Consider the following 12,306-nt stretch of genomic DNA (forward strand, 5'->3'; position numbering starts at 1 on the left):
ATCCCTGCTCTGGAAGGGGTTGCGTGAACATTTCTTGCTCAGGTAAGTGGTGAAGAAATCTGTGGTCGGTGTCCCCCAATGCCTGAATAGCTTGTGAAGTACTAATGAGTCTAGTTCCCACTCGTGGTCATGTAGGAATCTGTGACTGAGACTGTCTGCCATCGAGTTCTGTGTACCCGGGAGGTAGGCTGTTGACAGTGTGACGTTGTGAGAGATACACCAGTTCCACAGTCTCATCGCTTCCTCACAGAGGGAGGGAGACCCGACTCCCCCTTGTCGATTTATGTAGAACATACAGGCAACGTTGTCTATTAATACTTTCATGTGTGACTTTGATCAGCAGGAGGAAGTAGACACAGGCATTCCTGACACACACACACACCCCCCTTAGCTTGAGGAGGTTGATGGGGAGAGAGATCTCAGCAGGTGACCATTTTCCTTGTGTCGTAAGGTCATTTAGATGTATGCCCCACCCTATGAGCGATGCATCGGTGTTGAGAAGCAATGACGGAGTTTTTCGGCAAAGGGGGTCTGTGGTGGGGCGGCGGCCCCCCGCACGGAGAGTGTGGGCTGGGGCAGGCCCGGGTGCCTGCATATCCCGGCAGCCAATAAGGGAAAGGCTTGTTGCGAGCCAATCAGAGCCCAGATTGGGGACGGCCAATCAGGGCCAAGCTCAGCCATATAAAAGACTGCTCAGGGAGAAAGCAGTCAGTCTGTCCCAGGCCTTCAGAGGGGAAGGTCTGTCTCCAGAGCTGGGAGGCCAGCACCACGGACAGCGCAGTGCAGGCCAGCCTTGGAGAGCGGGAGAAGGTCCTACTCCGTAGCCTGCCAGGCGGCAGGCCTGGAAGGAAAAGGCCTAGCGGGGAGAAGGGCCGTTGGGGAAGCGGTCCAGAGGAGCAGTCAGAGGAGGAAAGAGAAGGAGGACAGCAAGGCTGTCGCTAGAGGGCCTCTGGACCGGGACTCAGAGTAGTGGGCGGGCCTGGGTGCCCCCCCTTCCCCCCTTTTTTGTTCCCTTTGGCCATACACTCAGCCATAGGCCGCAGGGAGCGGCCAGCCAGAACCACGCCAGATCCTGGACTGTAGGGATCGGACTTAAAGGTGTGGGACTGTTGATCATCCAGCCCCCCCCCCCCCCGGAAGGGGGCGCGAATGGACAGAAGGACACTGTCGGAGGGCAGTGTTCCAGAAAGAGGACCCTGTGCGTCGGGAGCAATGCGGGTCCACCCGCCAACCCAAGGCGGGACGACAGACGGGAAACCACCAGAAGGCGGCGCTCTACTGGATCGAACCGATTCCCTGAGGCGACCAGTAGGAGGCGCCGCGGTGGAGAGTCCCAACCCTGTCACAGGGTCCCTTTGCAAATGTTGGCTGGGTCTTTCCACCGGTCTAGGGAGATTTTGACCCTGGTGGGTAGTGACAGGGGTTTGTCTAGTCTGTCTCTGTTTGGTCTGTAAACCAAGCTGAACCACATCTGAAGGCACTGCATGTGAAGTTTGGTGTGAGGTATTACTACTGTGCCCGCTGACATATGCCCTAAGAGTTGTAGGAAATGTCTGGCTAATATTTGTGGGCTGTTTTGAATGGTCTTTGTGAGTGTAGACAGAGAGAGAGACCTGTGCTGAGGTAGGAGGGCTCTGGCCCATAGTGTGTCGAGGTTGGCCCCTATAAACTCCAGGCGCTGCACTGGAGTGAGGGTTGATTTCTGAGCAATGATCTGCAGGCCCAGCTCTGTAAACAAGCGAATTGTGGCTTCGGTGACTCAGTGAGCCTCTTGGAGAGGCCAAGCTCTGAGGAGGCAATCGTCTAGGTAAGGGTAGACCATGATCCCTGGTGCATAACTGGGCAGCCACTACTGAGAGAACCTTGGAAAATACTCTCAGGGCTGATGATAACCCAAAGGGGAGCACCCTGTATTGGCAGTGGTCTTGGCCCAGAGCGAATCTGAGAAATCGTCTGAGAGTCGGTAGGATTGAGATGTGAAAATATGCATCCTGAAGATTGAGGGCCGAAAACCAGTCTCCCCATTCCAAAGCTGGAATGATTGTTGCTAAAGTGACAATCTTGAATTTCTGAACTGTGACAAACTTGTTGATAGTTCTAAGGTCTAATATGGGTCTCCAGCCCCCCTTTCTCTTGGGTATTAGGAAATACTGAGAGTAGAACTCTGTCTCATAGATGTTGAGGTACCGGTTGTATGGCTCCCAACTGGAGGAGAGGGTCTACCTCTTATTGTAGTAAACTCTCGTGAGAAGGGTCCCTGAAGAGGGACGGGGCAAGGTATTGTGGAGGAGGCAAAGAAGTAAAATGGAGAGTACCTATAGCGATCTCTAGAACCCATCAGTCTGATGTTATGTACTCCCAGGTGCTGCAGAAAGCTGCCAGACGGTGGCCAAATGGGTGGGTAGTGGTGGTTTGTTGTAACAGTTGCAGAGAGTGGTCTGCTGGCATCTTGACCAACATATCAAAATTGGTGTTTGGACATGAATGGCTGGGATGAGGAAGATTGCTGACCAGATGGTTTATGTCTTGAGAATTTAATTTTCTTCCTCTGCAGCTTGTAGTATCATTGAGCTGGGTACTGGCAGGTGAAGAGTTTATGTTGGGGCTGCAGACTAAATTTCTTCTTTTGTCCCAATGTGTAGATGACCAGCGAATGGAGAGTGGCCAAAGAATCCCTCAGAGTATGAAGGGAGGCATTGATTTTCTCCGCGAAGAGCTTGCTGCCCGGAAGATCTTTGAAGGTTGACTGCACCTTCTTTGTGAAACCCGACAAATAGAGCCAAGAGGCACACCGCATCACCACCGCCATGGAGATGGATCTGGCTACAGTATCGGCAGCGTCGAGGGCAGACTGTATTGTTGTCTTTGCTTCTATCTGCCCCTCTTGAATGATGGCCTTAAATTGGTTGCGATGCGACTCGGGCAGCTGCTCAGTTTTTCAGTTTTGTTCAGTTTTGAGTAGTTTGTGGAATCGTATTTCGCCATGAGGGCTTGATAGTTGGTAACTTGAAACTGAAGTGTGACTGAGAAGTACACCTTCCTTCCAAAGTGGTCCAGATGCTTCCAGTCCCTATCGTAGGGAGTGGACCTCGTGTGATATTCACAGCCATGAGAATTAAAGCATCCACCATGATAGAGTAGGGTAGAGGGTGGAAGAAGAGGAACTCTACTTCTCTCACCGGGACTAGTAGGACTTTTTGTCTGCTCTCTTGCAAGTCGGTGCGACTGGTGCTGGGGTCTGCCATATGGTTCTTGCAGGGTCGAGAAGAGCCTCATTGATAGGGAGGGAAACTTTTGAGGAGGAAGATCAGTGGAGGATGTCCCGGAGCTTGTAGCGTGTGTCCTTGACTTCCTCCAGCAGTATCTGGAGAGAGTCAGCCACTCTCTTTGTGAGATCCTGGAATAGGCGAAAATGATCCAGCAAGGATTGTGAGGGAGGCATGACAGTCTTGTCTGGGGAAGAGGATAAGAATAGTTTTTGGGGTCACTGCCTCCTCAGCATCACCCTCACACTCCTCCAGGACTTCTTCTGGGGGCTCCGGGGCTCTGAACACTGTGGCCGAGGAAGTGTGACTTGGGGCCTCACGGGTGGGACTAGAAACCTGAGAGGCACGGGGGCAGTATGCAGCCCAGCGATTCCAATAGGGCCACTGGGGTGGGGGGTGGCATGGAGCCCAGTGATGGTGCCAATGGATGGCCGTTCCAGGATGATGATGATGGGGTCTTCTGAGGATATGCTTGGGGGCCCTGCTGGTATTGGGCACCCTAGGGGGCTTGGGAGGAGTACTAAGATATTCCCTCCTCTGGTTCCCTATCCGAATCCGCTCTAGAAAGCAGGAGTGCATGGCAAGGCAGCAGGGAAGACTCCCATGCCGGACGGAGGCTGTGTGTGGAGGTCCCGGTACCGAAGAGAGGAGACTTGACTCTAGCACATCATTACACGGAGGTCTCTTGAGTGCTGGAATTGTGGTGGTGCCAACAGGCTCGATGCCACTAGCAGTGCCAGGGGGGATGGAGATATTGTCCACACCTGCTGTTCAAGTACTGGATGAAGCATTGTACCGATGGGGCATCACCATACCAGTGGTGCCTTGGAGTGTTTGCTCCTGTCCTTCTTCTTAGGTACCATTGACTTGGTGCTCGTGCCCATTGGGTCTGGTGGCGCATCAATGTTACCTGCCGCAATAGTCTTTCTTGAGCTGTAGATACTGGGCTTGGCCTATTTCAGTGCTGACGGTACTGAGGATACCAAGCGTGCTGGGGATTATTTGCAGCTAGCTCGTGGCTCACTGTGAGGACTTCCCGCTCTCTTTTTTGACTTATGAGTGCAGTCGGCAGCTGATTTCTTCACCCCATAGCCCTTGGATCTGCCTGGAGACTCTTGGCGCCACCTCCATGAATATAATCTTCTGCCTCAGCTCTCTGTCCTTGCGAGACGGAGGTCTAAGATACTGGCAGAGAGCACAATTTTGAGGGACATGTCCTTCCCTGAGCCAACGAATGTACCGTGAGTGTGTGTCTGCGACGGTGATAGCCTAGTTGCACGAGAGGCACTTCTTGAAACCCGGATAACCAGACATACCCCAGTGGGGGAAGAGCCCCCAGTGAGAAGGGTGGGAATGAAAAAAAAGTAAACTATCTAAATATATATGTATTAGAAGATAAGGTAAAAAATAAAGACACTAGACTAATTACTACTAAAAATAAAGCTCTAGGCTACAAAGAAAAGGATGAGATAATAGTCACTAATGGACAGCTAACAGCTCTGTCTCTAGCCGGGGCGGTTGAGAAGCAACTGAGGGGGGTTAGCCCATGTGCACTGGCTACCCTCATGGCAGGGCGTGAGGAGAGAGAGCACATGTGTGGGCCTAATGGATATTGCTACCGAAATGCTCCAATCAGCAGCTTAGGGACACAAGTTAGGGCGACCAGACAGCAAGTGTGAAAAATCAGGACAGAGGGTGGGGGGGTAATAGGAGCCTATATAAGAAAAAGCCCCAAATATCGGGACTGTTCCTATAAAAACGGGACATCTGGTCACCCTAACGCAAGTACGCCTACAGTAGGACACCCATTGGGACACTATTCGAATTAGAAAGACAGTTTATTAGGTACTTCCATTATCCATTCCAGTATTCATGTATAACTTGGATCAGCATCCAAATATCATATAAGAATATGACTCAATACAGAGAAGTCCTGCTTTACAAATCCTACCTGAGGCTTCATGGCCCTGAGGTTTGAACATTGTGAGGGGCTGGGAATTTTCAACGGGAACAGATGCCATCCGGTTTGATGGAGCCGGTCTCTTTTCCAGGCTTTCAAGATCTGTGAGGGAAGAGGCAATTTTCAAGTACAGTAACTCCTCAGTTAAAGTCATCCCAGTTAACGTTGTTTCTTTGTTACGTTGCTGATCAATTAGGGAACATGCTCATTTAAAGTTGTGCAATGCTCCCTACTAACGTCGTTTGGCAGCCGCCTGCTTTGTCCATTGCTTGCAGGACGAGCAGCCTGTTGCAGCTAGCTGGTGGGGGCTTGGAACCAGGGTGGATGGCAGCCCCCCTATTAGCTCCCCCTATCAGTCCCTGCTCCCCTAAGTTCCCTGTGCAGCAGCTGCCCAGCAGGCTAGCAATTGCAGCTGTCCCTCCCTCAACTGCCATGTGCTGCTCCTGCCCTCTGCCTTGGAGCTGCTCCCCGAGACTCCTACTTGCTGTGGGGGGGGGGAGGGGAGGAAGAGGGGGGATGTCAGGGTGTCCCCTCCCCCCGCTCCTGCACCCCGCTTACCCCATCTTCCATAGAGCAGGGGGGACACATAACAGGGTTCAGGAGGGAAGGAGCTTGCTGGCAGCAGCTGAGGTCTCAGCAAGCTGATCTAATTAACAAGGCAATGTACTTAAAGGGGAAATGCGCATCTCTCCCTCACACACACGCGTGTGTCTCTGTCTGCAATGCTGTCTCCCCTCCCTCCATTCCTGCTGCCTTGTAGAGTGTGAGAGTTAACCCTTGAGGGCTCAGCCAATTGCTAGTTCATCATTTAGCAGTAAGGCATTCCCTGGGAAATATCCCACCCTCTGACTCCTCCACCTCAACCAAGCTTCACAATCATCATCACTGTGTACCAGTATTAAATTGTTTGTTTAAAACTTATTGTGTGTGTGTGTGTGTGTGTGTGTGTGTGTGTGTGTGTGGTCTTTTGTCTGGTTGAAAAAAAAATTCCCTGGAACCTAACCCCCTCATTTACTTTAATTCTTATGGGGAAATTGGATTCACTTAACATCATTTCGCTTAAAGTCGTATTTTTCAGGAACATAACTACAATGTTAATTAAGGAGTTACTGTATACATTAGGTAGGAATTTTTGGCATATAGGAGAGAATGTGTGAACAATCTTGGTAATTTGCTAATAATTTGAGGACTTAATCCCAGAGAAGGATAGAGAAAACCCCCCACCTGTTAAGATATTCCAGCTCTGGCAGTGCTCAATGTAGTAAGATGAGGCCCTGAAACATAAACTCTTGTGTCAGAGGCCCAGTCTGAGGCCTGAAGCCTGAACTAAAGTACTTCCAGGCATTGCTAAGCAAAAGCTGGGCTGTGAGCCAGAGGCAGGCCCCACTCACAGAAGTTGGCGAGAAGAGGGTTGCTAGAAGCAGGTACATCCACACATAAGTGCTAATAAGAGGAACTTGTGCCAAGCTGACATCAGAACACTCCACAGAGAACACAAGGAACAGGCAGGTGCATCTTAAAGACAGGATCAAAAGGACAGCATGATGGATAGATCTGTTTGAAACAACATGATCAAAGGAGGAGACAGCACCCTAATGAGCCAAGGGGCTGTACTTCAATACGTCAGTAGGGATGAGTAATCTGTCCTGTAACTGTATAAAAGTAGGTCCCGGAGTGCGCATCTTTGTCTGGCCTAGGGGGCAGTAGAAAGTCCCGCCACTGACTGAGCCAGTCCATTGCCAGGGGGCACAAATTCGTAGTATGTCTTGTAGAGTCTACGGGAAACTATTACTGTGCTTCGTTTGACAATAAACCTGGCTCAGGTTCCTTCGTACCTTACTAGAGTCTGTGGGCTTTGGGGGTTCTCTCGGGGTCTGCTGTGCCAGCTATCTGCGCAGAACTAGGGCAGCACACAGAGGGAACACGCACGCAGCCGACTGTTATCATCAACGAACAAGAGCAGAGCACCACACCGGTAGCTACTGACAACACTCAACACTGGATGCTTTAAAAGGTAATCTCCCCCATCACCCCTCCAAATGTTGTATTTACTTATATAATATTATACTATGGGGGGAAATGTTCCTCTGACCCCAGCCAGTGATCATTTTATGTCCTAAGGATTTATACCCCTTATAACATTTTTATCCTAGCTAGTGTAACTACACTTTTTCATAATTAAAGCCATCTCCAATTATGTTTCTGAATCTTACTAAGCAGCCTCAACAACATCCTACAGCAGTGAATTCTACAGGCCAAGTGTTGGGGGAGTATAGTTTTTATACAGTTTAAGTCTGCTGCAGGACTGGAATATTTTAACACCAATGTTTGTTCCAGGATCAGAAATTTCTACTAGTCCTAAAAGCATGGATCATGGTCCATCCAAATGTCTGTAACCGTCAGGTCATGTGACAGATTTTAAAAATGACACCATTCTGATTAGCATCTTGTCCTCCTCATTTCTCCTTCCACTAACCATTTTAGCTGCTGCTATCTCACAATCTACAAGAATTAGAAAATTACACCTATCAACTGGAACCTATAATTCTCAGAAGCGTGCAGATAGTTTATACACCAATCACTAGTTTTAGCTGTTTTCTAGACAACAGCCACTAAAATCAGGTCAGAAATCAAGTGTGTGTGGAGGGTGGGAGGGGGAGGGGGGAAAGGAGAGAGGTAAAAATGAAGATGAAATCAGAATGTAGAAGTTTTAAAAGGAGAGGCACTCTTACAACCTGTCACTTAAATTGGTGTTTCTATTACTCTAGTTTGTGGAGCAGCTTCTGTCACAATGGAAAAACGTGTGTTATAAGGATTGATGTTTTCTGCTACGTGTAGGCTAGTCAAAAACATTCAGATTTCTACAGGCTTTTTTCTTTTTCTTTCTTTCTTTCTTTTTTTTTAATTGCTCAAAAGCCTCTCTGCATCCCTATGGTGCTTTGCATCTTTATTTGATGTGAATACAACTTATGACACCAGAACAGAAGACATCCAGCAGGAGAGAACCAAACCACAAAGTGAACTGGACAGATTTAAGGGAAGAAAAGGGATGAAGAAGGTTGGAGGTAACAAGGAGAGATTCAGTTCTAAGAAATGTAAATTCCTATTTCCCAGTGTGGGGTGTGTGTGTGAAAGACATACAAAATGGAGGAGGCATAATCAAGCAGCTACACCCACTGCACTACAGCAAGTTCAGCGCCATCTTGACTCCTTCATCTTATCCCAGTAATGCTATTTCATATAGCCATGAACTGGAGATGATGCAGGGAATGTGTGGAATCAGGACTGGGAGGGAAGATGTCCACAAGAGAATCTTTGGTCCACAATGTGGAGTCCAAAAACCACTGCCATAAACCATTGGGAAACTGGGATTCTCAGCACTCATTTCTAACCCAGATGGTTCAAGAGAGTGACTTTAAAATGGGTGCTGGCCCTTCAGTTCACTATGCCCATTTGTTACTAGATAACAGGAGAGGCTTAAAAGAAGTCTCCATCTAACAAATTCTTCTGCTCTTACCTTGTGGAGCTGGGGGCATATCCTGGAGATCTACTGGCTGTCCACTGTCCAGTGCTTCTAAGACCATTGTAAATTTCTAAAACAAACAGAAAAACAAAGCCAAAGGAGACTTATTCTTGTGTGTTCAGAAACCATCTGTGATCATTTGGAGCAGCCATGTGAGCACAGGGAGCATTTGCCAGGATTGAGACTCCTAACACAGAAGCTTGGTTTGTGAATAGCATACCTTGCCAGTCTTCATATATTCTTTTGCCTTCTCTAGATCTCCTTGCTGTTTGGCTCTCAGAGCTGCTAATTTATACTCTGTCTGTCTTGTAACCAGTAGTGTTCGTGTGCTCGTGCTAAGGGAATCTACATAAGAATGAAATCAAGACTTACACAAGCACCTGATATCTGCATCCTTTGACATTCTCATACATCCAAAGATCCATTATTTCCTTATTGCTTTGACTCACACATCCACATTATGTACAGTGGCTTCTTTATCCAGGGGCATCCCCAGAAGTCCTGCCAACCATGGCAATTCCAGCAACAATGACAAACCACCACTGTGCAATTCCACAGTGCCTTTCATTAAGATCACAGAGTTCTTTACAAACAGTGAATTTTGCCTCACAGCTCCTGTGCAAGGCAGGGAAGCATTACCATATTTTATTGACTGAGGAACTGAGGCAGAGAGACCATAATGAGAGACATGTACAGACACCTCAGCAGAGGAAGGAACCTTTAGGAAGTCTTCACCCTGTGACTATAGCACATCTTAAGATGAAATCTGGGAGTCAGGACTCCCAAATTCTATTCCTGACTGCAACTGACTCAATTAAGTGACCCTGAGCAAGCCATGAACTCTCTGCCTCAGTATCCTATTTGTAAAGCACTTTGATATGCTCACGTAAAAGGTGCTACAGAAGCGCAATGTATTATTGAATCATAACCTGGCTGGGAAGATGTGTGCTCCAAGGAAGGCTGAAATTACCTACCATCTTGTAATGTGGTATCCATTTCTAGGACAGAAGTAGCAGCAGCATGACATTGTAAAGAGGCTGACCCCGGAGACAACTTCATATCATTGACAGGCTGTAGCTCATGGTCTGCAGAGGATTCCACTTTCTCCTTGGGTATTACTTTGGTTGGATCACCTAAACTCTCTGGCACAGCTCCTGTGGTTTGAGGCATATTAGCAGAGCTTCTCCCTGATGCTACAGGGGGTGGCATTTCTTCCTCATTGATCTTTTTGCCCTTCTTCATTGCAGCCAACATGGTTTCCAGTGTCTAGCAAAAATTGAGGAGTGAAGTCAACAGGTACTGGCATTTCCATCACATACACAACTTGTGTACAATCACCACAACTCAGCAAACTCATATCCTTATTTACAACAGGAACCACCACGTCATTCTTTTTGGAGAGCTACTAGATATCTTTGCCCATTAGTATTTCCTTCTCCTATTTTTTTGGTCACATGGGAGTCTTAGTCCTGGTGAAAGATACCTGATTGACACAGCAGCACACAGCAACAATTTTTCTCTATAGAGCAAGTAATACAAGCTTCCTCCATTCTATCCTGTCAATATATTACAACATACATGGTGGTAGAGGATCCTACCTCTAGGAGTGAGAAGACACATCAGTCTCTATGGCCCAATCAATCTTTTGTGACTCAGACTTCCAAAATGTGAGCCATTCAGTGCCAACTTTGGAACTAGTTTTTGTAGCAAGTCTAGGTATATTTTAAACACAGCCTTCAGTGTGGTATCTTAATACAAGTGCAGATCTCTGTCCAGCAGATCTGGAATGAAATCACCAAATTCATTTCACATGGCCCAGGCAGCCATCAGATGGTAACAGCCAGAACTGGATTTGAACCAGCTTTTGAGAGGTGAAAGGCCCCTGGCTCCTATTTCCAAACTCATGAGCTACATAGTCCCCTTGCTAAGTAACAAAGCTCAATTTCAGCTCAGTTCTTTATCCCAACACCAAACATTATCCCCATTACAGGGGCTACTTAACACCTAGGTTAGGCAACAAAGCCAAAAAAGTAACATGGACTTCACAGCAGAACATGCATTTACCTTCTACAAGTCATCTCACTGGCTAAAATGGTAACAAGACATTAAAAAACCCAAACAATGACAAGGCTGGAATTTGTACTTTCAGAAAACTAGTCATCACGCTGTTTAATAAGCAATGTTTTTATAACTATTAGGGGCCAGCTCTGTGGGAGATCTGGGTTCAAATCATATCCAGACAGAGTCTCACCTACCACTGCTGCTGCAGACCCAGACAAGACTTGAGTGCTGTGAGATCAACATATGTAGTATGAAGAGGCAGGATTAGGAGAGAAATGCCAGCATAGAATCATAGAAATGTAAGGCTGGAAGGGACCTTGAGAAGTCATTGAGTCCAGCTCTGTGCTGGCGCAGGACCAAGTAAACCCAGACCATAACTGACAGGTGTTTGTCTAACCTTTCTTAAACAACCTCCAATGAAGGGGATTTCACAAGCTCCCTTGAAAGCCTATTCCAGTGCTTCACTATCCTACAGTTAGAAAGTTTTTCCTAATATCTAACCTAAATCTCCCTTAAGTCCATTACTTCTTGTCCTACATTCAGTGGACATGGAGAACAACTGATCATAGTCCTCTTCATAACAGCCCTTAACACATCTGAAGACTTATCAGGTCTCCCCTCAGTCTTCTTTTCTCAAGGCTAAACATGCCCAGTTTTTTTAACCTTTCCTCAAAGGCCAGATTTTCTAAACCTTTTATCATTTTTGTAGCTTTCCTCTGGACTCTCTCCAATTTGTCTACATCCTTCCTAAAGTGTTGCATCCAAAAATGAACATAGAACAAAGGCCTCGCCAGTGTTAATATACCCCCAAAACATTAGCTTTTTTTTTTTTTTTTTTGCAACTGCACCACATTGCTGACTGATATTCAGTTTGTGACCCAGTATAATTTTCTTTTCAGCAATACTACCATGTAGCCAGTTATTCCCCATTTTGTAGTTTTGCATTTGATTTTTTCCTTCCTAATTAACGTACTTTACACTTATCTTTATTGAATTTCATCTTCCTGATTTCAATCCATTCTCCAATTTGTCAAGATAGTTTTGAATTCTAATCCTGTCCTCCAAAGCACATGCAGCTGCTCCCAGCTTGATGTCATTTTCAAATTTTATAAGCACACTCTCCACTCCATTACCAAGTCATTAATGAAAGTACTGAATAGTACCAGATCTAGAACTGACCCCTGAGAACCCCACTAGATACACCCTGCCAGTTCAACAGCAAACCATAGATAACTACTCTTTGAGTACAGTCTTTCAACCAGTTGTGCACCCACCTTATAGTAATTTCATCTAGACTGCATTGCTTGAGTTTAATTATGAGGAAGCCATGTGGAACTGTGTCAAAACAGCCTAATTAAAATCAAGATGTATTATGTCTACTGTTTCCCTTCTATCCACTAGCCCAGTAACCCTGTCAAAGAAGGAAATTAGGTTGGTTTGGCATGACTTGTTCTTGACAAATCCAAGCAGGCTATAAGCCTGTTATCATTCAGGTG

The 12,306-nt window shown here is 46.9% G+C and overlaps 1 protein-coding gene across 1 annotated transcript in view; it reads right to left on the bottom strand.

Moving 5' to 3' along the window:
* Window positions 1-12,306, bottom strand: part of CC2D1B (coiled-coil and C2 domain containing 1B) — a 71,694-nt gene that overhangs the window by 35,870 nt on the left and 23,518 nt on the right. The window contains exons 7-10 of the mRNA XM_065409182.1: window positions 9,724-10,015; window positions 8,970-9,094; window positions 8,744-8,819; window positions 5,218-5,328 (exon numbers count right to left, since the gene is read on the bottom strand). Of these exons, the coding sequence (XP_065265254.1) occupies window positions 5,218-5,328; window positions 8,744-8,819; window positions 8,970-9,094; window positions 9,724-10,015 (604 nt within the window). The remainder of the gene's footprint in view (window positions 1-5,217; window positions 5,329-8,743; window positions 8,820-8,969; window positions 9,095-9,723; window positions 10,016-12,306) is intronic.

This window comes from Emys orbicularis, chromosome 8 (assembly GCF_028017835.1).
Source record: "Emys orbicularis isolate rEmyOrb1 chromosome 8, rEmyOrb1.hap1, whole genome shotgun sequence".
NCBI lineage: Eukaryota > Metazoa > Chordata > Testudines > Emydidae > Emys > Emys orbicularis.